We start from the raw sequence: 21,925 nt of genomic DNA, 5'->3' as shown, positions 1-21,925 counted from the left end.
AATAAAAGAATCGGAGGGTGGGGGGCGGGAGGTGGGTCGGGGTGGGGGGAGAATCGAAGGGGGAAAAAGAGTCGGAAGGCTCGAGGGGAAAGAAGGGGGGAAACGGAACGGAGGGGGATAAATAATGGGGGAGTCAAAGGGGGCAAAAGAGCACGGGGGGAATCGAGGAGCGATGGGGGGAAAAGAGGAGCGGGGACGGTTCGGGTCGGAGGGGTTTCAGAGCGGGGAGAGGAAAAAACGGAAAGCCGCAAAAAAAAAAAAAAGAGAAAAAAAATAAAAGGAAAAATAAAAAAAGAGGAGGGGGAGAAAATCCGGAGCGCGAACGGAGGGGAGAAAAACGAACCGAAACGGGGAAAGGGGAGAGAAAAGCGGCGAGCCGGGGAACGCGGCCCGGAGCGGCGGCGCTTACCGAGCGCGGAGCGCGGCCGGGGCCGAACAAAGCGCCGCCGACGGAGCGGCCCGGCGCCGCGCGGGGTTCGCCGCGGGGTTCGGCGCGGGGCTCAGCGCTGCCCCGCTCCCACGTACCTGCGGGCCTGGGGCCGCGGCTCGGCGGGGCCGGGGCTCGGCGGGGCCGGGGCGGGGAGCGCCGGTTTGAACGGCGGCCAGCTCTGCAGCGCTGGCCCCGGGCGTGGACGCGCTCCAGTCCCCGCAGAGAGATCGCGCTTCCCCCGCCTCCATGGCGCTGCGTTTCTCTTCCAATCAGCCGGGCTCTGCGCGCCGGGGTCCGCCGCCAGCCTCGGCCGCTCCCCAGCGGCGCCGCCGCCGCCGCCCCGCGCTCCCGCGGCCGCTCGCGGGGATTTTTTATTGCTCTTTGCTTTTGCAACAGTGTGGCGGAGGGAGGGAAGGGAAAAGGGGGGGGGGGGGCGGGGGGGGAAAGGGGGGGGAGGGGGGAGAGGGAAAAAAAAAAAAGGAGGAGGAGGAGGAGGAGGAAGGAGAGAGGAGGGGAGGAAAAAAAATCTCCTTACATGTGCAACAATCCTCGGTGGCTTTGCATTTAAAAAAGAAAAAAAAAAAAAAAACGGGGGTGGGGGGGGGGGGGGGGGGAAGAGGGGAGGGGGCGCGGGGATCCCCCCCCCCAACCACCACCGCCACCCCACGCCGGGGCTGAGCGGGCGGCCCCGCCGGGATACGGGGCTCAGCCCGGCGGGGCGGGCGGGGGGCAGCGAGCGGCCGCCTCCCGCTCCCCCCCCCCCCCCCTCCGGCCGCCCCTCCCGCTCCGCGCTCCTTTCCCCGTCGCTCTCTCTTAATTTTTTTTTTTTTTTTTAATGCAATTTCTCCCAACTCCACCTTTGTTGTGTTGGGCGTCATTCCCCGCAGCCAATCCCCGCTCCGCGCACTGCAACCGCCGCTCTCCGGGCGCCTGCGGGGCCCCCGGGGGCCGCACCGCGCACCGCACCGCACCGCACCGCACCGCACCGCACCGCACCGCGCACCGCACCGCGCACCGCACCGCGCACCGCACCGCACCGCGCACCTCCGCGCCCCCCCGGAGCGCTGCGGGGTTTCTCCGTCAGTGCCGTTTAATCGGAAAGATCGGCTTTGGGAATGCGGGGATCGACGCGGTTCCCGCAGCCGTTCGTCCTATGGGGGGTATCGGCGAGTTTCGGCTGTCAGCCCCTTTATAGGGGTGCTGATCAGTGCCGTTCTCTTATCAGTTCATCTCTTAGGGGCGTTTATTGGAGCATTTCCCTTATCCGTTCATCTTATAGGGTCGTTTCTCTTATCAGTTCATCTTATAGGGTCGTTTCTCTTATCAATTCATCTTATAGGGGCGTTTATCGGTGCGTTTCCCGTATCAATTCACCTCACAGGGGCATTTACCGGTGCGTTTCCCTTATCAGTTCATCTTATAGGGTCGTTTCCCTTATCAGTTCATCCCATAGGGGCATTTCTCTTAGCAATTCATCTTATAGGGTCGTTTCTCTTATCAGTTCATCCCATAGGGGCATTTATTGGTGCGTTTCTCTTATCGATTCATCTTATAGGGACATTCACCAGCGTGTTCCCCTTATCAATTCATCTAATAGGGGGACTTATTGGAGCGTTTCCCTTATCAATTCATCTTATAGGGTCATTCCTCTTATCAATCCCTCTTATAGGGCTGTTTCTCTTATCAATTCATCTCATAGGGTCGTTTCTCTTATCAGTTCATCTCATAGGGGCGCTTATCGGTGCGTTTCTCTCTTGTTGGGCATTCGAACCACATCAATACGTGTGGTCATCCCCCATTGGCCCTATAAATGCCCACCTCCTTCTTCCCAAAATGTTTCCTCGTATACATCAGACTATGGGATGTCGGTGAGGAGGAGAAGAGGGGGTGAGCGTCCCCAGATGGACGTGGGGGGGATTTGGGGTGGTGGCACTGGGGGTCCCATGGGGACGTTAGGAGTGGTGGCAATGAACATTCTGTGGGGTCATTTGGGGTGGTGGCAATGTGCATCCCATGGGGATAATTTATTTGGGGTGATGGCAATGTGCATCCCCCATGGGGACATTTGGGGTGGCGGCAATGAACATTCTATGGGGTCATTTTGGATGATGGCAATGAGCATCCCATGGGTACATTTGGGATGGTGGCAATGAGCATCCCATGGGATGTTCATTTGGGGTGGCAGCAATGAACATTCTATGGGGTCATTTGGGATGGTGGCAATGTACATCCCATGGGACCAGAGGGGGGCATTTAGGGTGGTGGCAGTGAACATCCAATGGAGATATTTGGGATGGTGGCAATAAGAATTCCAGGGGTCATTTGGGATGGTGGCAATGAACATCCCATGGGGTCATTTGGGATGGTAGCAATGAGCATCCCATGGGGTCATTTGGGGTGGTGGCAATAAGAATCCCAGGGGTCATTTGGGATGGTGGCAATGAACATCGCATGGGGACATTTGGGGTGGCGGCAATGAACATTCTATGGGGTCATTTGGGATGGCGGCAATGAACATCCCATGGGGTCATTTGGGGTGGTGGCAATGAGCATCCCATGGGGTCACGGGGTCCCTGTTAGGTGCCCAGCAGAAGGAGCAGCCCCACTGCCGTCCTGTTGTAATAAATGTCTTTATTAAAGCCTGAGGTGGGGGTGGGTTGGGAGGGGAAGATAAAACAAAGCACGCACCACCATTTATTTTGGACACAACAGTGGTAAAACAACCCCAAATCACAGCACTCCGGGGTCGGCCGCAGCGCCCCACACCTGCTCTGCTCCTTGCTGCTTATTTAGGATTTCCCTGTCGAGATTTCCCCTCTCCCGTTGGCAAAGAGGGGTGACGTCCCGCTGAGATGGGGCTTTGCACACCCATGTTTGTGCACCGGCACTGGGGCTGGTTTGGGAGCGACCCCATTGGGAATGGGTTTGGGAGATCCGAATGGGAATGGGTTTGGAAAGTCCCATTGGGGATGGATTTGGGAGCGACCCCATTGGGAATGGGTTTGGGAGATCCCGTTGGAATGGATTTGGGAGCGATCCCATTGGAGACTGGTTTGGAGAAATCCCATTGGGAATAGGTTTGGGATATCCCATTAGGAATAAGTTTGAGAGATCCCATTGGGAATGGGAGTGATCCCATTGGAACGGGTTTTGGAAATCCCATTTGGAATGGGTTTGGGAGTGATCCCATTGGAATGCATTTGGGATATCCTATTGGAAATAGGTTTTGGAGATCTCATTGGGGATGGGTTTGGGAGTGATCCCATTGGAATTGCTTTAGGAGATCCCATTGGAAATGGGTTTTGGGAGTGATTGTATTGGAATGGCTTTGGGATATCCCATTGGGAATGGCTTTGGGAGATCCCAATTGGGAATGGCTTTGGGATATCCCATTGGGAATGGCTTTGGGAGATCCCAATTGGGAATGGCTTTGGGAAATCCCATTGGGATGGCTTTGGGAGATCCCATTGGGAATGGGTTTGGGAGTGATCCCATTGGAAATGGGTTTTGGAAATCCCATTGGGAATGGATTTGGGAGTGATCCCACTGGAATGGCTTTGGGATATCCCATTGGGAATGGCTTTGGGAGATCCCATTGGGAATGGCTTTGGGATATCCCATTGGGAATGGGCTCGGGGCGGGCGGTGGGCAGCAAGCAGCCATCACGGCGGGGAGAAATCCAGGGAGAACTACATGGGTTGGAGTGGAAGGCCCCAACCCAACGGGACGGCACCGACGCATTCAGCAGCGCCCGCAGCAGAGCAGACGGACAGATGGACGGACAGACAGACGGTGCCCGCAGTCCGACTCTGTCGCGGACAGTCGCAGCGTCTCCTCATTGCTCGGCGCTCTGTACACACACACACACACACACACACACACACACACACACTCAGCAATAAATTACAGCCCCCCGTGGCGAGCAGCAATGTACACATCGCTCCTGGCGGCGGCTGCTTCTAAGTGCTTTTTGCTGCTGTTCCTTTCTGCTGTGAGCTCTACCTGCGCAAGCGTTGCCTTTTCTCTGCAGAAGCGTTGGCGCTTTTTTTTTGCTATTTTTTTGCTTTTTTTTTTCTTTTTTTTTTTGGTGTTTTTGCAGCGATTCTCTGCGTTACAAACCCCTACCCCCTGTGCTGGGCTGTTCCATCCCTACCCCGGGACGCTGGGCGGCCATAGCGGGACGCTCTGGGCAGGACGCGGCTCTGGGGGGCGATGGTGGATCTACACGTGGGTGGGGGCACGGCGGGACCTTAGCTGGGCATCTGCACCTCGTTGTACACGTCCTGGCCCTCCGCCTCTTCAAATGTCACCACTGCGTCGTCCGTGTCCAGCTGTGGGGGGAGATGGGGGGTCAGGAGTGGGGGGCGGAGGGATGGGATGGGGTGGGATGGGATGGAAATGGGGATGGGATAGGATGGAAATGGGGATGGGATGGGGATGGAGTTGGAGGTGATGGAGGTGGAGATGGAGGTAGAGATGGAGTTGGAGATGATAGAGATGTAAATGGAGGTGGAGATGATGGAGGAGATGGAGATGGAGATAGAAATGGAGATGGAGATGATGGAGATGGAGATGATAGAGATGGAAATGGAGATGGAGATGATGGAGATGGAGATGGAAATGATGGAGATGGAAATGAAGATGGAGACAATGGAGGAGGAGATGGAGTTGGAGATGATGGAGATGGAAATGGAGATGGAGATGGAGATGATGGAGGTGGAAATGGAGATATGGAAATGGAGTTGGAGACGGAGATGATGGAGATGGAGATGGAGGTAGAGATGGAGTTGGAGATGATAGAGATGTAAATGGAGGTGGAGATGATGGAGGAGATGGAGTTGGAGATGGAGATGGAGATGATGGAAATGGAGATAGAGATAATGGAGATGATGGAGATGGAGATGGAAATGATGGAGATGGAGATGGAGATGATGTGAATGGAGATGATGGAAATGGAGATAGAGATAATGGAAATGGAGATAGAGATAATGGAGATGATGGAGATGGAAATGGAAATGATGGAGATGGAAATGAAGATGGAGACAATGGAGGAGGAGATGGAGTTGGAGATGATGGAGATGGAAATGGAGATGGAGGTGGAAATGGAGATATGGAAATGGAGTTGGAGACAGAGATGACGGAGATGGAGATGGGGGTGGAGATGGAGATGGAGATGATAGAGATGTGAATGGAGGTGGAGATGATGGAGGAGATGGAGTTGGAGATGGAGATGGAGATGGAGATGATGGAAATGGAGATGATGGAAATGGAGATGATGGAAATGGAGATAGAGATAATGGAGATGATGGAGATGGAGATGGAAATGATGGAAATGGAAATGGAGATGAAGATGGAGATGGAGGTAGAGATGGAGTTGGAGATGATAGAGATGTAAATGGAGGGGGAGATGATGGAGGAGATGGAGTTGGAGATGGAGATAGAAATGGAGATGGAGATGATGGAGGTGGAGATGATAGAGATGGAAATGGAGATGGAGATGGAGATGGAAATGATGGAGGTGGAAATGGAGATGGAGATGATAGAGATGTAAATGGAGGTGGAGATGATGGAGGTGGAAATGGAGATGTGGAAATGGAGTTGGAGATGGAGATGATAGAGATGGAGGTGGAGGTGGAAATGGAGTTGGAGATGACGGAGATGGGATGGGACAGGGATAGGGACAGGGAGGACATAATGAGAGGTCAGAAATGAGGACGGGCAGAGATGGGGATGGAGACAGAAGGAGGGGGCGAATGGAGATTGGAACGGAGATGGGAACAGCGATGAGGATGGGGGGTGGATGGAGATGGCGGTCGTAATGGGAACAGGAAGAGGATAAGGGTGGAAATGGTGAAGGGGATGGAGACAGAGATGGAGAACGCTGAGAGATCAGAACGGGGATAGGGATGACGGACAGTGATAGAGATGGAGACAGGAATGAAGGTTGAGGATGGGGACGGGGACAGCAACAGGTAGGGAGGGGACGGAGGTGGCAGTCATAATGGGGACAGGGAGAGGATAGGGACAGAAATGGCGGTGGAGGCAGAGATGGGGACAGGGACAGAATGGGGATAGGAGGGGGACGGGGCGGGGATGGGGACACATCGGGAGCAGGGAGGGAGAAGGGGATAAAGAGGAGGGTGGGAGCAGGGATGGGGAAGGGGGGGTGGGGAGGGGGGTCCGTACGCATTTGAGCTCGATCTCGCTGAAGATGCGGGGCAGCAGAAGGCGCCGCAGCGGCACGGTGAGGACGAGGACGAAGGGCAGCGCCAGGGAGGCCGGGCTGACCTTCACCCCCCACAGCAGCGCCAGCACGAGGATCTGCGTCAGGGTGAAGATGTGCATCCGCCACGTCTTCACCTGCGGGGCGGACCGCGGTCAGCGCGGGGCTGCGGCCCATCCCCGCCAGCGGGGCGGACTCGGAGCCCGGCGGGGAGCGGAGGGCCGCGGGGCGCCCCGAGGGGGGGCCGTCTCACCCGGGTGACGTACGGCTCCTTGGGGTGGTACTTGGGGGGCATCAGCAGCAGCAGAATGCGGTCGAAGAGCTGGATGCCGAAGAGCGACGTGACGCCCATGTAGAGGAAGATGCCGAAGAGCACCGCCAGCGGGATGTACTTCAGGATGGGCTCCATCAGGATGGAGACGCCTGGTGGGACGGGGGGGGGGGTCAGCGGGCGCCGCGGGGACGGATCCGCCCCCCATCCCCCCCCATCCCCGTCCCGCTCACCGATCAGCACGGCCACCAGCAGCCCGCTGAGCCGCTGCTCCTTCACCTCCACGATGTGGGCCCTCTCCCCCGGCACGGCGCTCTTACCCACGACGGTGAGCGCGTTGGCGTGCGTGATGGTGCGCACCGTGGTGGCGCTCAGCCAGGGCATGCCGAAGAGCGCGGCCAGGCCGCCCATGGCCACGATGAGCAGCAGGTCCAGGTGGAACCCCGAGCCCTTCACCAGCTTCCGCTCCGGTTTGCTGACGATGAGGCTGCGGGGACGGAGGGGACGCATCCGCGGTTGGGGATGGGGACGGCGGGGCGGGCGGGGAGGGGTTGGAGATGGCGGAGACGGGGAGAGGACGGGGAGAGGAGGACGGGGGCGGAGATGGGGACGGGGTGGGATCCCTCCCCCCCCCCATCCTCACGTGGTGATCTGCGTCTCGAGGAAGATGAGGATGAAGACCAGGAGGGCGGGCACCGCGGAGGCGAACATCATCCAGATGGGGAAGGGGGTGGCGCTGCCCATGGGGTGGATGAACCAACCGCGGGCGGTGCCGTTGGTCACCTCCAGCCCTCTGGGCACCTTCAGCTTCTGCACGGGAGCAGAGATGTCGGATCAGATGGCGCTCCCTGCAGCCCCCTCCCCTCCCCCCGTATGCGCTCCGGGGTCGCCCCGCGCCCCCCACCCGCCCGCCCCCTACCTGCGTGTAGGTGTCCTTGATGAAGAAGTCAGCCAGGGCCATGACGAAGATGGAGATGGGCACCCCGAAGTCCCCGATCAGCCGCCGCACCTGCGGGGATGCTGCCCTGAGCCCCCTATGCGCCCCCCTGCAGCCAAGGGGACCCCCCCCGCACTCTTTGGGGGGGGCGACGCCCAACCCCACCGCCCCCCAGGCCCACCTTGCCGGGCAGGAACACACTGTTCTTGAACTGACGGAGGAAGAGGGCGAGGAAGAAGGTGCCGGCCATGAGCACGAGGGACAGCAGCGCCGTGTTGGGTTTGGGCACGGAGGGCTCCGTGCTGACGTCCGTGTCGTAGCTCTGCTGCAGCGGGTGGGCCTCGAAGATCTGCGCGTGGGAGATGAGGTTGGGACGGCCCCACACACCTCCCCGGCTGCGCCGGGAGCGGCGCCGTCCCAACGCCACCGACTGCACGGGGACAGCGCTGAGCCATGGGGCAGGGAAAGAACCTGGGGGGCACAGAGACCCCTTAACGGGAGGAGTGTGAGGGGGGAAAGTGCTGCGGAGGGGGACAAAGCGCTACGGACTGCGCTGCGTCTCTGCTGCGCCCCATAGCCCCACAGCCCACTGCATCCCACATCTCCATCCCTGCTGCGCCCCACATCTCCATCCCGCTGCACCCCATAGCCCCACATCCCACTGTGCCCCACAGCTCCATCCCTGCTGCGCCCCATAGCCCCACATCCCACTGTGCCCCACATCTCCATCCCTGCTGCAACGCATAGCCCCACATCCCACTGTACCCCACAGCTCCATCCCCACTGCACCCCACATCTCCATCCCACTGCACCCCACAGCTCCACCCCACTGCACCCCACATCTCCATCCCACTACACCCCACACCTCCGCCCCCACTGCACCCCACAGCTCTCTCCGGCTCTATGGGACCTCCCCGCCCACCCCTCACCGTGACGAGTTTGGCGAAGGTCTCATAGATGAAGATGAGGGAGATGAGGAAGGAGAAGATCTCCTGCGTGTATCGGGACAGGTAGCGCACCAGGACGCTGCCCTCGCAGGCCACCACCAGCAGCACCAGCAGGATGAGCCAGAAGCCGATCCACACCCGGCCCACGATGTACTCCAGGCCATGATCCTCACAGAACTGCCGAAGGACGCGGCCCCGTCAGCCCCACGGCAGCACGCGGTGCCCCACACCTCCTGCCTGCGGGGCGGGAGCGCCCGCGCGCCGTCCCCGTGTGCCCCGTCTGCCGCCCCAAAAGTGCCACTCCGTATACATCATCCCCAAAGTGCCACCCCCTATGTGCCACCCCAAAGGTGCCATCCCCGAAATGCTGCCCCAAAAGTGCCACCCCCCTATGTGGCATCACAGCTGTGCCACCCCAAAGGTGCCATCTCCATAAGTGCCACCCTATATGTGCCACCCCAAAGGTGCCATCCCCATAAGTGCCACCCTATATGTGCCACCTCAAAGGTGCCATCCCCATAAAAGCCAGTCCCTATGTGCCATCCCAAAAGTGCCATCCCCTGTGTGGCATTGCAGCTGTGCCATCCCAAAGGTGCCACCCCCGAAATGCCACCCCAAAAGTGCCACCCCCTATGTGCCACCCCAGAGGCGCCATCCCCCTATGTGGCATCACAGCTGTGCCACCTCAAAGGTGTCATCCCCAAAGTGCCACCCCAAAAGTGCCACCCCAAAGGTGCCACCCCCTATGTGGCATCACAGCTGTGCCACCCCAAAGGTTCCATCCCCATAAGTGCCACCCTATATGTGCCACCCCAAAGGTGCCATCCCCAAAGTGCCACCCCCTATGTGACACCACACCTGTGCCATCCCCATAAGTGCCATCCCCATAAGTGCCACCCCAAAGGTGCCGTCCCCATAAGTGCCACCCCAAAGGTGCCGTCCCTCTACACGGCATCACAGCTGTGCCATTCCAAAAGCATCATTCCATATATGCCGCCCCAGCAGTGCCACCCCCATGTGACATCACACCGATGCCACCCCCAAATTTCCCCCCCCCCAAATTGCCCCCCCCCCAAATTGCCCCCCCATTCCCCCACCCCCCCATCCCGTCTGGGGGCCCACCCTGAAGAAAGCCTCCTCAAAGACCAGCAGTGGCCCCGAGAAGCCGACGACGAGCAGAGGCTGCGCGCTCAGCAGACTGAAGAGCAAACACTGCACGCTGGTGGAGAGCAGCAGCTCCGACACCCCCATCATACCGCGGGTCTTCTCACCTGGGGGGCACAGCCACGGCTTTGGGGGGGGTGCAGATGGAGACGCCCCCCGGCCCCAAAATGCTCAGCGCAGAGGGCTGTACGTTCCTGGGGGCGCTGTGCGTGTGGGGATGTGGGGATGGGGGGTGTGGGGATGGGGGGTGTGGGGATGGGGGGCACGGGGGTGTGGGATACTGGGGCATGGGGATATGGGGATATGGGGATATAGGGACATGGGGACATAGGGACATGGGGACATAGGGACATGGGGATGCAGGGATACGGGGACATGGGACACTGAGGTGTGGGGATATGGGGACATGGGGACATGGGGATGCAGGGATACGGGGATATGGGACACTGAGGTGTGGGGGTATGGGGACATGGGGACATGGGGATGCAGGGATACGGGGATATGGGACACTGAGGTGTGGGGGTATGGGGATATGGGGACATATGGACGTGGAACACTGGGGTATGGAGATATAGGGACATGGGGACACGGGGACGTGGGGACATGGGAACAGGGGAATATGAGGACATGGGCCACTGAGGTGTGGGGATGTGGGGACGTGGGTCATGGGGACATGGGGATGTGGGGACGTGGGGATGTGGGGATGTGGGGACATGGAGACACAGGGATGTGGGGACGTGGGGATGTGGGTCATGGGGACGTGGGGACGTGGGGATGTGGGAATGTGGGGGCATAGGGATGTGATGTGGGAACGTGGGCCACTGAGGTGTGGAGATATGGGGACATGGAGACATGGGATCATGGGGACGTGGGGATATGAGGCATGGGGACATGGGACACTGAGGTGTGTGGATGTGGAGACATGGGGACATGGGGCCATGGGGTGGGGATGTGAGGGCACTGGGGACACACGGGCATGAGCGCATGGGGACATGGGGACATGGGGACATAGGGACGTGAGGGCATGGAGGTATGGGGACACAGGGACATGGGGACATGAGCACCTGGAGCTGTAGAGGGTCATGGAGACACTGATGTGTGGGGCCAGGGGTATATGGGGGGACACGGGGCACAGGGATGTGGGGCGGTGGCGGCATGGGGACACAGAACGCATGGGGGCACGGGGACGTGCACGCTGGGATATAGGGGCACGGGGACACAGGGACGTGGGGACGTGGGGACACGGGGGGAATGGGGACGTGTGATACTGGGACACAGAGACATGGGGACGTGCGGATGTGGGGGCGCTGAGGATGGGACGCGGGGGTCCCGGGGTGGGGCGGCAGCGGTGGCCCCGCGCAGCACAGCCCCCCGTGTCCCCGCGTTACCCAGCAAACCCCCGAAGGTGATAGCGGGCGACAGCGCTGCGAAGTAGATGAAGATGACGGCTGCCAGGCACTGCGGGTTGAGCGCATCCCTGATGTCACTGAGGTATTTGGGGTAACGGCGGCGGATGTCCCTCACCAACCCCCCAAACGGCCGCCTCGTCCGGAGCAGGGGGTCGTCGTCCTGCGGAGCCTGGCCCTTATCCCCTATGGACAGCGAGAAGGACGTCTCCTAAACCAAAGGGACCTGGGGGGGGGGGGGGACCCCGAGGTGGGGACATACCTGTGTCTTTGGGGGCCGTGGGGCCGCCGGGGCTGCGCACGGTGTCGGGGTGCTGGTAGCGGCGGCGGAGCAGCTGGCGCTGCAGTGGGATCAGGGCATGCAGGTGCTGCTCGCTGGGCACCTCTTGGGGCGGCAGAACGATGCTGGCCTCCAGGAAGCCCTGCAGCCCCCCCAGCAGCTCCGCACGGCCCCCGCACAGGTAGGCGTCCCGGCGGAACACCTGCGGGATGGAGGGGGTGCGGGATGGGGGGGTCAGTAGGGAGGGAGATATGGGGCGGTGAGGAGAGTGGAGGTGCTGAGGGGTGGGGGTGGGGTCAAAGGGGGGTGGGGGGACACTATGGGAGGAGGTGGGGACAGAGGTGTGGGGGCACAGGGCAGTGGGACACGGGGACATGGGGCACCGTGACAGCGGGATGATGGGGCCACGGGGGGGGGGGGCAAAGGGACACGAGGGGACGGGCATGGGGATGTGGTGGCACGTGGGGTGTGGGGACACGGAGTGGGGACACGGAGTGGGGACACGGGGATATGGGGACATGGGATGCATAGATGGGGACATGGGACGTCGTGGCACGGTGACAGTGAGGGTGTTGGGGCTACAGGGGCGTGGGGACGGGGACAGCAGGGGATGGGGACGTGGCACGTGGAGCCATGGGGAAATGGGGACGGGGATACGGAGGGATGTGGGGCACGGGATGTGGGGTGGTGGTGGCATGGGGACATAGGAACACGGGAAGGTGGGGGCGTGGGACACTGTGGGGTGGGAACATGAGGGCATGGAGGGCCACAGGGGCATGGGGGCTTGGGGACATGGGGACACGGGGTGATGGGGACATGGGGGGATGGGGGGATGGGGGGATGGGTACACAAGGCACAAAGATGTGGAGCTATTGGGGGATATGGGGCACAGGGATAGGGGGCGGTGGTGGCACAGAGATATGGAACACACAGGGGAAGGGGGATGCGTGCAGTGGGATATGGGGACATGGGGACACAGGGGCAGGGGGACACCTGCATATGGGGACATGGGGACACGGGGACATGGGGTCATGGGGGCATGAGGACACAGATACACGGGGACACAGGGACATGGATACATGGGGACATTGGGACATGGGGACACAGATGCATGGGGACACAGATATATGGGGGCATGGGGACATGGGGACACAGGGACACAGATACACAGGGACACAGGGACATGGGGACATGGAGACATGGATACAAAGGGACATGGGCATATAGAGACATGGGGACATGGATACATGGGGATACAGATACATGGGGACACGGGGACACGGGGACATGGGGACATGGGGACACGGGGACACGGGGACACTGATAGATGGGGACATGGGGACTCGGGGACATGGGGACATGAGGACACAGATACACAGGGACATGGGGTCATGGGGACACGGGGACATGGGAACATGGGGTCACAGATACACGGGGATACGGGGACACGGGGTCACGGGGACACGGGGACATGCATACATGGGGACATGGGGACATGGGGACACAGGGACACAGATACACGGGGACATGGATAGATGGGGCCACGGGGCCACGGGGACATGGGGTCACAGATACACGGGGATACGGGGACACGGGGTCACGGGGACATGGGGACATGCATACATGGGGACATGGGGACACGGGGACATGGGGTCACAGATACACGGGGACATGGATAGATGGGGACACGGGGACATGGGGTCACAGATACACAGGGATATGGGGACACGGGGTCATGGGAACACGGGGACATGCATGCATGGGGACATGGGGACATGGGGACATGGGGACATGGGGACACAGGGACACAGATACATGGGGACACGGGGTCACGGGGATATGGGGACACAGATACACAGGGATACGGGGACATGGGGACATGGGACATGCATACATGGGGACATGGGGACATGGAGACACAGGGACAGGGGGACACGGGGACATGGATACATGGGGTCACGGGGACATGGATAGATGGGGACACAGGGACAGAGGGACACAGGGCCAAGCTGTTGGCGGTGATGGCAGCAGCGGTGACGATGCCGTACCCGGTCGGCCATGACGGTGGCGGCGGCGCGGCCGATCTCGTGGTAGCTGAGGCGGGGGCTGTCGGGGCCCAACACCGTCAGCACGAAGCGCACGGGCAGCGGCACGGCCAGCACCGCGTCCGCGGACAGCGCCGCGCGCAGCCGCACCAACGCCAACAGCGGCTGCTCCAGGAACGCTGCGCAGCCTGGGGGGAAGCGGGAGGGTCAGGGGGACACTGCGGGGGGCAGTGGGGGGGGGGGGGGGAATGGGGGCGTGGGGAAATAGAGGGGGTGGGGGGAAGTAAAGGGGGTGTGGGGAAGTAAAGGGGGTGGGGGGAAATGGGGGTGGGGGGAAATGAAGGGGGTGTGGGGAAGTAAAGGGGGTGGGGGGAAATGGGGGTGGGGGGAAATGAAGGGGGTGAGAGGGAATGGGGGGGTGGGGAAATAAAGGGGGTGGGGGGAAATAAAGGGGGTGTGGGGAAGTAAAGGGGGGGGAAATAATGGGGGTGGGGGGAAATAAAGGGGGGCTGTGGGGAAATAGTGGGTGTTTAGGGAAATAAAGGGGGTGGGGGGAAATAAAGGGGGTGAGAGGGAATGGGGGTGTAGGGAAATAAGGGTGTGTAGGGGAATGATGGGGGTGTGGGGAAATAGAGGGGGTGTGGGGAAATAAAGGGGGTGAGGGGGTGTTGGGATGTAGGGAAATAGTGGGGGTGGGGGGGAATGGGAGTGTGGGGAAATAAAGGGGGTGTGGGGAAATAAAGGGGGTGGGGGGAAATAAAGGGGGTGGGGGGAAATAAAGGGGGGCTGTGGGGAAATAGTGGGTGTGTAGGGAAATAAAGGGGGTGGGGGTTGTTGGGGTGTAGGGAAATAGTGGGGGTGGGGGGAAATAAAGGGGGTGGGGGGGTGTTGGGGTTTAGGGAAATAGTGGGGGTGGGGAAATAAAGGGGGTGTGGGGGGAATGGGAGTGCGAGGAAATAAAGGGAGTGTGGGGAAATAGTGGGGGTGTGGGGAAATAAAGGGTGTGTAGGGGAATAATGGGGGTGTGGGGAAATAAAGGGGGTGCGGAGAAATGGGGGTGTGGGGAAGTGGAGGTGTAGGGAAATAATGGGGGCATAGGGGAATAATGGGGGTGTGGGGAAATAATGGGGGTGTGGGGGTGTTGGGGTGTTGGGATGTAGGGATGTGGGAGATGGGATATAGGGGCGTTGGGAAGCGGGGCTATAGGGACATTGGGATGTGAGGGTGTAGGGACATTGGGGTATGGGGATGTAGGGATATTGGGAATTGGGGGTGTAGGGAAGTGGGGGTGTAGGGACGATGGGAAGTGGGAGTATAGGGATGAGAAATGGGGTATAGGGACATTGGGAATTGGGGGTGTAGGGACGAGGGAAATGGGATATAGGGACATTGGGATATGGGAGTATAGAGGAGTGGGGGTATAGAGACAGTGGGAAATGGGATATAGGGAAATTATGGAGATACAGGGATGTGGGAAATGGGATACGGGGACATCGGGATGTGAGGGATGTGGGGACACGGGGAAATGGGGTTATAGGGGCGTCGGGAGGTGGGGTGTGGGGACACGATGGATGCAGGGATGTGGTGGCACAGGAGCAGACAGAGGGACAGCGAGTGGGACCGGGGGGGGGGGGGGGGGGGGGCTGAGGGTGTGGGGAGCAGCAGAGGAGCGGTGGGTGAACGCACAGCGGTGTGGGGCACAGAACCCCCCCAGCACTCACCCACGAGCACCAGCGTGGCCTCGGTGTCCTCGGGGAGCTGCTGGTGGAGCTGTGGGCCGAGCTGCGCCCTGGAGGGGCTCTGTGGGGGGATGGGGGGGGGGGGGGGGGGTCAGCTGGAGCCCATGGGGGCTGACCCTGCTGTTGTGCTCCAGCCCCGAGAGCCCCCCCTGCGTATGCTCTGTGTGCACTGCAGGTCCCGATCCACCCCCTCCGTGTGCCCCCATCACCCCCTGCGTGTCCCTATGGGTGCCCGCCCACCCCCCCGCGTGTCCCCCCTACACTCCCTGCGTGTCCCACTCCGTCCCTCCGTGCCCCCCCCCGCCCCCCACCCCCTCTGCCCCTTCCCACAGCCCTCCAAAGTGTGCGCTCCCACACACGGCCGTACCTTCGTGTGCTCACACCTCCCCGCGCAAAGCACACGTGTGCTCCCGTGCAAGCGCACACACACACACACACACACACACAGGGATGAGCACCACCAGCACGCCGCCCCCACCCCCCATTCCTCCCCCCCCCACCCCCGCTGCCCACCTGCCCGGCCCCATGCAGCTCCCTCATCTCCACAGCCCGCTGCTCCCGCAGCAGTGCGCGCTGCTCCGCGTCCTTCTGCTCCCCGTCCGAGCACTGCAGCTGCGCCGCCGGCAGCGTCCACACCGACTCGGCCTCACTGGGGTGCCTGCGGGGCCACAACAGCTGCCGCCGCGCCCCGACACCCCGGGGGGGGGCACGGCTTCGGGGGGAGGGGGGGCGCCCCGTTGGGGACCCGCGCGTACTTGTGCCGCAGCAGCAGCGCCCGCAGGACGTCGTCGCGGTGCTGCGGCTTCAGCTGCCCCTCGTAGATGAGCTGATCCAGCAGCACGTGGGCCACGGCTGCCAGCGAGGTGGCCGCCACGTCGAGCAGCACAACGCCTGCGGGACGGCACCATCGGCACCGGGACGGCACCATCGGCACCGGGACGGCACCACGTCGGCACCGCCGTGGCACCGCAGTGGCACCGCGCATCGCCGCGCCCGCGTCCCCCACCGCACAGCGCGGGGCGCCCACCTTTGGCGAAGGCGCGGTGCAGCTCCAGCAGGCTGTGGTAGGTGAGCAGGGGGAGGTGGCTGCCCCACGCCCCCCCCGGCTCCATGCTCTCCTCCAGATGCAGCCAGCGCCCGGCCTCCATCCAGCACGGATCCTTCCCGCTGTCCAGCACCAACTCGTGCAGCTCCACGTAGCCCTGAGGTCACCACGTGTCACCCGCGCCCCAAATCTGCGGCCGTGCCGCCCGCCCACCCACCGTGCCTGGGACCCCCGGGCGTCGTCCCCGAACGGCTTCGGTGGTGTCGGTGGGATGGGGAAGGGGGGGGGGTCCCGGTGGTCGCAGCGCCCACCTCATAGGTGTCCCTGTGGGCCGTGGGCTGTCGGCTCCCCGCCGCCTCCAGGTCCACATCGCTCACCAATGGATCTGTGAGCGGAGCGGGCGCTGTGTCAGCAGGTCCTGCCCAGCCCCGGTGGGGTCCGCACGGTGTACCCCCCCCACACACCCCCCACCCCCTCCCACCCCTCCCAACCCCACATCCACCGCCCCATCGCCCCTCCGCACTGCCCAACGCTGGGGTGGGCTGACAGCCCCACTGCCATCCTCAGCCCGAGACCCCAACCCGGGCACCTGGACCACGATGGGGACACGGCGTCCCCTCGCCTAACGGCCTGGTGTCCCCTGTCCCCATCCCCTGCCTACCTGCTCCCCCCCGCGCTCCCCACGCGCTCCGGCCCTATAAAGCCCCTCTGCGTGCAGCAGTCCGGCCCCACGCCCTGTGTGCACCATAAACCCCAAAGCACTTTGCTCCTGCTGACAGTAAACAGCAGCGCGGCCCCCGGGGGGGGACGGACCGCACCTCCTCACCCCACAGCACCCACACCGGGGACCCCCGCGGTCCCCTATATGATGTGCCAGGCCCTGCCGGCACCGCATCCATCCCTGCCGGGATGGGAGCAACGCCACTGACGGGACAGGGCGGGCGTCCCCACGGGTGTCCCCTATGGCACACGGGTGCACACCGAGCCGTCCTTGTCACCACGAAGCCGCCCGGTGCCGGACGGCGCTCAGCCCCGAGTGGTTCCTGTCCTCACCCCAAACACGGCTCTGTTTACCCTCAATCAATGGGCGATCACCACAAGCGGCCGCGGTCACCCCGCTGTGCCGCCCCACGGTGTCAGAGGGACCCGGAGTGGGGGGGGGGGGGGGGGGGGGGGGGGGGGACACGCATCTCCGTGCCCCCCCCACGTCCCCGCTCTCACTCACTCTGCCCTCTGCCACCGTCCCGTCCCGGGGGGGCCCCGACCTCGTGCCTCCTCCCATCCACGTCATAGGATCCCCGGTGGCGGGGCAGAAAGCGGCTGCAAAACACACAGCGCTCAGTGCCGGGCTCCTGTGGGGCCGATGTGGGGGGGGGGGGGGGTCATCCCGGGGGGGTCCGTGAGTGGGAGCGACTCACCGCAGCGGGGACAGCTGCTCGCCTCTCCGCAGAGGGGACCCAATGCCACCAAGGGGCCCTGCGCACAACGGGCAGCAGCATTATGGGGACGGCCACCGCCCGCCCCGCAGCCACCCGCTGTCACCCAGCAGTGCCGGCGCCGTGCAGGGGGTGTTTGTGCGGCACTACTGCTCGTGCAATGTTGGCACCCGGGCAAGGTGGGCGTTCGTGCAACCCGAGAGCCCACGCAATGCATCTGTGCAACGCTGGCGCCCGTGCAACTGTGGCTCTCATGCATCGCTGCAATGCATGCAGCATCGGTGTCCGTGCAGTGCTGGTTCTCATGCAATGCTGCTACCTTGCAGTGCAGGTGTCCGTGCTGACACCGGCACTCTTACGTTGCTGCCACCCGCGCAGTGCTGCTGTCCATGCAAAGCTGGCACCCATGCAGCGCTGCCACCCACGCAGTGCTGGTGCCCATGCAACACCGGCACCGTGCAATACCAGTGCCCATGCAATGCTGCTGCCCATGCCCAGCATCCTTGCAGCATTCCTATGCAACACCACTACCCATGCAACGCAACGCCCGTGCGACGGCAGCACTGGCAGCATTGCAACGTGCAGCCCAGACCCAGCCCAGGTCCAGCCACACATGCGGTGCCCCTCCATGCAGCGCTGTCCCCTCTGCCCCCCCCCACCCCCCCCACCCATCGGTGCCACTCACTGCTCATCGTCCCCAGGGATGTCCTGGAGCCCTTGGTGTCCTCGTAGCCCTCGGGGTCCAGGCTCCTGCGTAGCGCGTCCTCGGTGTCCTGTGGGCACAGAGAGGGGGGGTGCAGCGGGGTCAGGGGGGTCGGGGGGGTCGGGGGTCAGCAGGACGAGGAGCAGTGGGGGGGGGGGGCCAGGGTGTCCCTACCTGGCCGGGCCCCTCCATGGCTCCACTCACCCCCCCGCTGCGTGCCGGCGCTCAGCCTGGCGGCACCATGCCCCGCTCTGCGGTGTGCAGGAGAGGAGAGACAGCGTTAGGAGCAAAAGGGGGGGGGGTCGGGGAGGGGGGGGGGGGGGGGCATGCCCTGCCCTGCCCTGCTGATGGGAATCAGTGCTGGGAGATGGCACAGCTCCCGATGCTGCCTGCTGGGAGGTGGCATCGCGGCCCCATCCCGCCCACACCCATGCACCAGGGACGTCCCGCAGGGGGGGGTCGGGTCCCCGTGGTGTGCGTATGGGGGGGTCAACTCCCTCCCTATGGTGTGTGTATGGGGGGGTCAGGTCCCCATGGAGCTTCGGGCGGGCGCTGGGTCCCACAGCCTCTCAGGCAGGGGGTAGGTCCCATATGGGCCAATGCACGCTGGTTGGGTCCCATACGGACCCACGTGTGGGGCGGGTCCCATATGGACACACACACAGGGATGAGGCCCTATAGGGACCCACACACGTCAGTCAGGTCCCGTCCGGTCACACACCGCAGGGTGGGATCCCAAACCACCCCGTGTATACAAATGCTGGACCGTATGATCCATATGAACCACATATATGGGTCCATATGGGTTTTCTTGCATGGACCCATACACTTGAGTGTGATCCCATACGGACCACCACAGCAGTCAAGGCTCCCATGGAGCCCCACATGTGGGTCGTGTCCCTATGGAGCCGTGCACACGAGTGGGGTCCCATACGGCTCCATGCCCGTGGGTTGGATCCTATAGGGACCCACAGACACGAGTGGGTCCCATTCAGAGCCCTCTGCACGGGTCAGGCCCCGTATGGCCCCATACAGACCATAGGTCCTATAGGGACCCACGCCCACAGCTGTGCCCTACGGCAGCCCTCACCCACGGGTGGGGTCCCCCCCCGCTGCCCCAGGGCACAACCGCCAGGGGGCGCCCTCCCCCCACGCCCTTTGGTGCCCCCCCCCCCGAGGCCGCCCCGGGGGTTCCCCCCCTCCGTGACCCCCACCCACTCGCGTGGGGGAACCCCGTGGGGAGCGGGGGGGGGGGGGGCCCTACACCTCCACCCATGGGGCACCCACACGGGGGAACCCCACACTCTCCCCCATTGCCCCATCCCAGGAACCCCCACGGGGGCAAAGCGGGGGGGTGGGGGTGGGGAACGGTGAGAAAGTGGGGCGGGGGGCATTGGGGGGGGGGGCAGCGGGACCCCCAGCTCTCACCAGGGTGACGCAGGAGCTTCACTCCCAGGCTGGCAGCAGCGGGGACCCCAGCAGGGTCACGGGGACCCCCGGGGGGTCCCAAGGGCGGCGGTGGGGCCGCGGGAGCCCACGGCGGGGGGGGCCACGCAGGAGCCACCGTGGGGCCGCGGAGGACACGATGGGGACACGGGAGCGGTGACGGGGACACGGGAACCACGGCCGCCTCGGACCCGGCCCCCTCCTTCCTGCCCCGCCTGGCCCCGCTTTGGCAGCGGCCCCCCAGCACAGCCGCCCCGCTCCCCACCCCACAGCTGCCCCACCGCCTCTTGCGTCAGCCCCGCTGCGCCCCACTGATAATGAGCCTCCAACCCCGCCCCGCTGCGCCCCCCTCGTCCCACCCGCAGCCCGTGGGGAGCGCTGAGGGGGCGCCGGGTCAGCCCCAGAGACCCCAACGCTGCGGGGTCGTGGGTGTGGGGTGTGCGATGGGGAGACCCCGTGTGCTGTATGGGTGTGCAATAGGGAACCTGTATCCCGTACATGGGTGTGCAGTAGGGAGCCCCTATCCCATACATGGGTGTGCAAGAGGGAACCCATATCCCATGCATGGGTGTGCAATGGGAAGCTCGTATCCCATGCACGGGTGTGCAATAGGGAACCCCTATCCCATACATGGGTGTGCAATGGGGAGCCCATATCCTATACATGGGTGTGCAATGGGGAGCCCATATCCCATGCATGGGTGTGCAGTGGGGAACCTATATCCCATACATGGGTGTGCAATGGGGAACCTCGATCCCATACATGGGTGTGCAATAGGGAACCCCTATCCCATACATGGGTGTGCAATAGGGAACCCATATCCCATACATGGGTGTGCAATGGGGAGCCAATATCCCATACGTGGGTGTGCAATGGGGAGCCCATATCCCAAATGTCCTGTATAGGTGTGCAATGGGAAATCCAGATGCCCTGTGTGGCTGTGCAATAGGGAGCCCATACATCATACGTGGGTGTGCAATGGGGATCCCATATGTCCTATCTAAGTGTGTAACAGGGAGCCTATGTGTCCTATATGGGTCTGCAGCAGGGAGCCCATATCCCATACATGGGCGTGCAACGAGAAACTCATATACCCCATATGAGAGGGCAATGGGGAGCCCATGTGTCCTACATGGGTGTGCAACGGGGACTCCATGCATCCTATATGAGTCTGCAATGGGAAACCCATATGTCCAATATGGGTGTGCAATGGGGAACCCATATACCCTGTATGGGTACACAATGGGGAGCCCATACAACCTATACGGGTGTGCAATGGGGGGCCCATACACCCTCTATGGCTGTGTAACGGGAACTCCATGCATCCTATATGAGTCTGCAATGGGAAACCCATATGTTCAATATGGGTGTGCAATGGGGAACCCATATGCTCTATATGGGTACACAATGGGGGCCCATACACCCTATATGGGTGTGCAATGGGGGGCCCATACACCCTCTATGGGTGCACAATATGGGGTCCATACACCCTCTATGGGTGCACAATATGGGGTCCATACACTCTCTATGGGTGCACAATATGGGGCCCATACACCCTATCCAAGCACCCGCTGTGCACAATATGGGGCCCCCATGGCCTATAGGGCACAACTGAACAGCACAGAACCCGTCCCTCGCGCCCCCCCTGTGCCCCCCAACCACACGGGGGGCTCACACCGCCCTCATCCACCCATCGACGCGGCACAGACCCCATAGGGACACCCACCCCCCAAAGCAGACCCCCCCTCCCCCCCCCAGACGCCCCCCTACCCCTTCGCCCCCCGACCCCACACCCACCTGGGGACGCCGCCGCCACCCCCGGCTCTGCGCAGCACCGGGACAGGATCCCAAAT

General features: G+C 62.4%; 2 protein-coding genes across 14 annotated transcripts in view; both read right to left on the bottom strand.

Moving 5' to 3' along the window:
• Positions 1-4,141, bottom strand: part of UBTF (upstream binding transcription factor, RNA polymerase I) — a 17,659-nt gene extending 13,518 nt beyond the window's left edge. For 2 of the 6 annotated variants that reach the window (XM_025144212.3, XM_040653266.2), the window contains exon 1: positions 410-557. The gene's annotated coding sequence lies outside the window, so the exon portion shown is untranslated. Of the gene's footprint in view, positions 1-409; positions 558-965; positions 1,128-1,287 lie in introns of those variants that run through there. The other 4 variants (XM_025144211.3, XM_025144217.3, XM_046904412.1 and 1 more) reach the window with 3 other exon arrangements.
• SLC4A1 (solute carrier family 4 member 1 (Diego blood group)) lies at positions 3,042-21,925 on the bottom strand. 8 transcript variants are annotated; one of them, XM_025143962.3, is made up of 22 exons: positions 20,055-21,925; positions 18,801-18,877; positions 18,609-18,696; positions 17,906-17,963; positions 17,713-17,807; positions 16,799-16,872; positions 16,470-16,644; positions 16,198-16,333; positions 15,956-16,100; positions 15,425-15,503; positions 13,707-13,891; positions 11,641-11,860; positions 11,361-11,564; positions 9,931-10,079; positions 8,791-8,985; positions 8,043-8,210; positions 7,844-7,933; positions 7,568-7,734; positions 7,158-7,411; positions 6,907-7,076; positions 6,617-6,790; positions 3,042-4,761 (listed from the first exon to the last, which is right to left on the bottom strand). In XM_025143962.3, the coding sequence occupies exons 2-22, from the start codon at positions 18,816-18,818 to the stop codon at positions 4,681-4,683; spliced, it is 2,925 nt and encodes a 974-aa protein (XP_024999730.2). In that variant the 5' UTR covers positions 18,819-18,877; positions 20,055-21,925; the 3' UTR covers positions 3,042-4,680. The 8 variants fall into 8 exon arrangements, with proteins under 8 accessions (XP_024999730.2, XP_024999732.2, NP_001277483.2 ...); XM_025143964.3 differs by having other exon boundaries at positions 18,831-18,877; positions 21,870-21,925; NM_001290554.2 differs by having other exon boundaries at positions 21,870-21,886.

Source organism: Gallus gallus, chromosome 27 (genome assembly GCF_016699485.2).
Source record: "Gallus gallus isolate bGalGal1 chromosome 27, bGalGal1.mat.broiler.GRCg7b, whole genome shotgun sequence".
Classification (NCBI taxonomy): Eukaryota; Metazoa; Chordata; class Aves; order Galliformes; family Phasianidae; genus Gallus; species Gallus gallus.
Note: the sequence above shows the minus strand (reverse complement) of the source record. Positions and strands in the feature narration are given on the sequence as shown.

What these genes read in the sequence shown, in the direction of transcription:
- SLC4A1 (XM_025143962.3), bottom strand. An exon ending in CACCTTCGGGGGTTTGCTGG is followed by an intron (nt 10,080 to 11,360) that starts GTAACGCGGGGA and finishes TGTGCCCCCCAG; the next exon opens with GTGAGAAGACCCGCGGTATG. An exon ending in GTGTGTTCCTGCCCGGCAAG is followed by an intron (nt 7,934 to 8,042) that starts GTGGGCCTGGGG and finishes GCATCCCCGCAG; the next exon opens with GTGCGGCGGCTGATCGGGGA.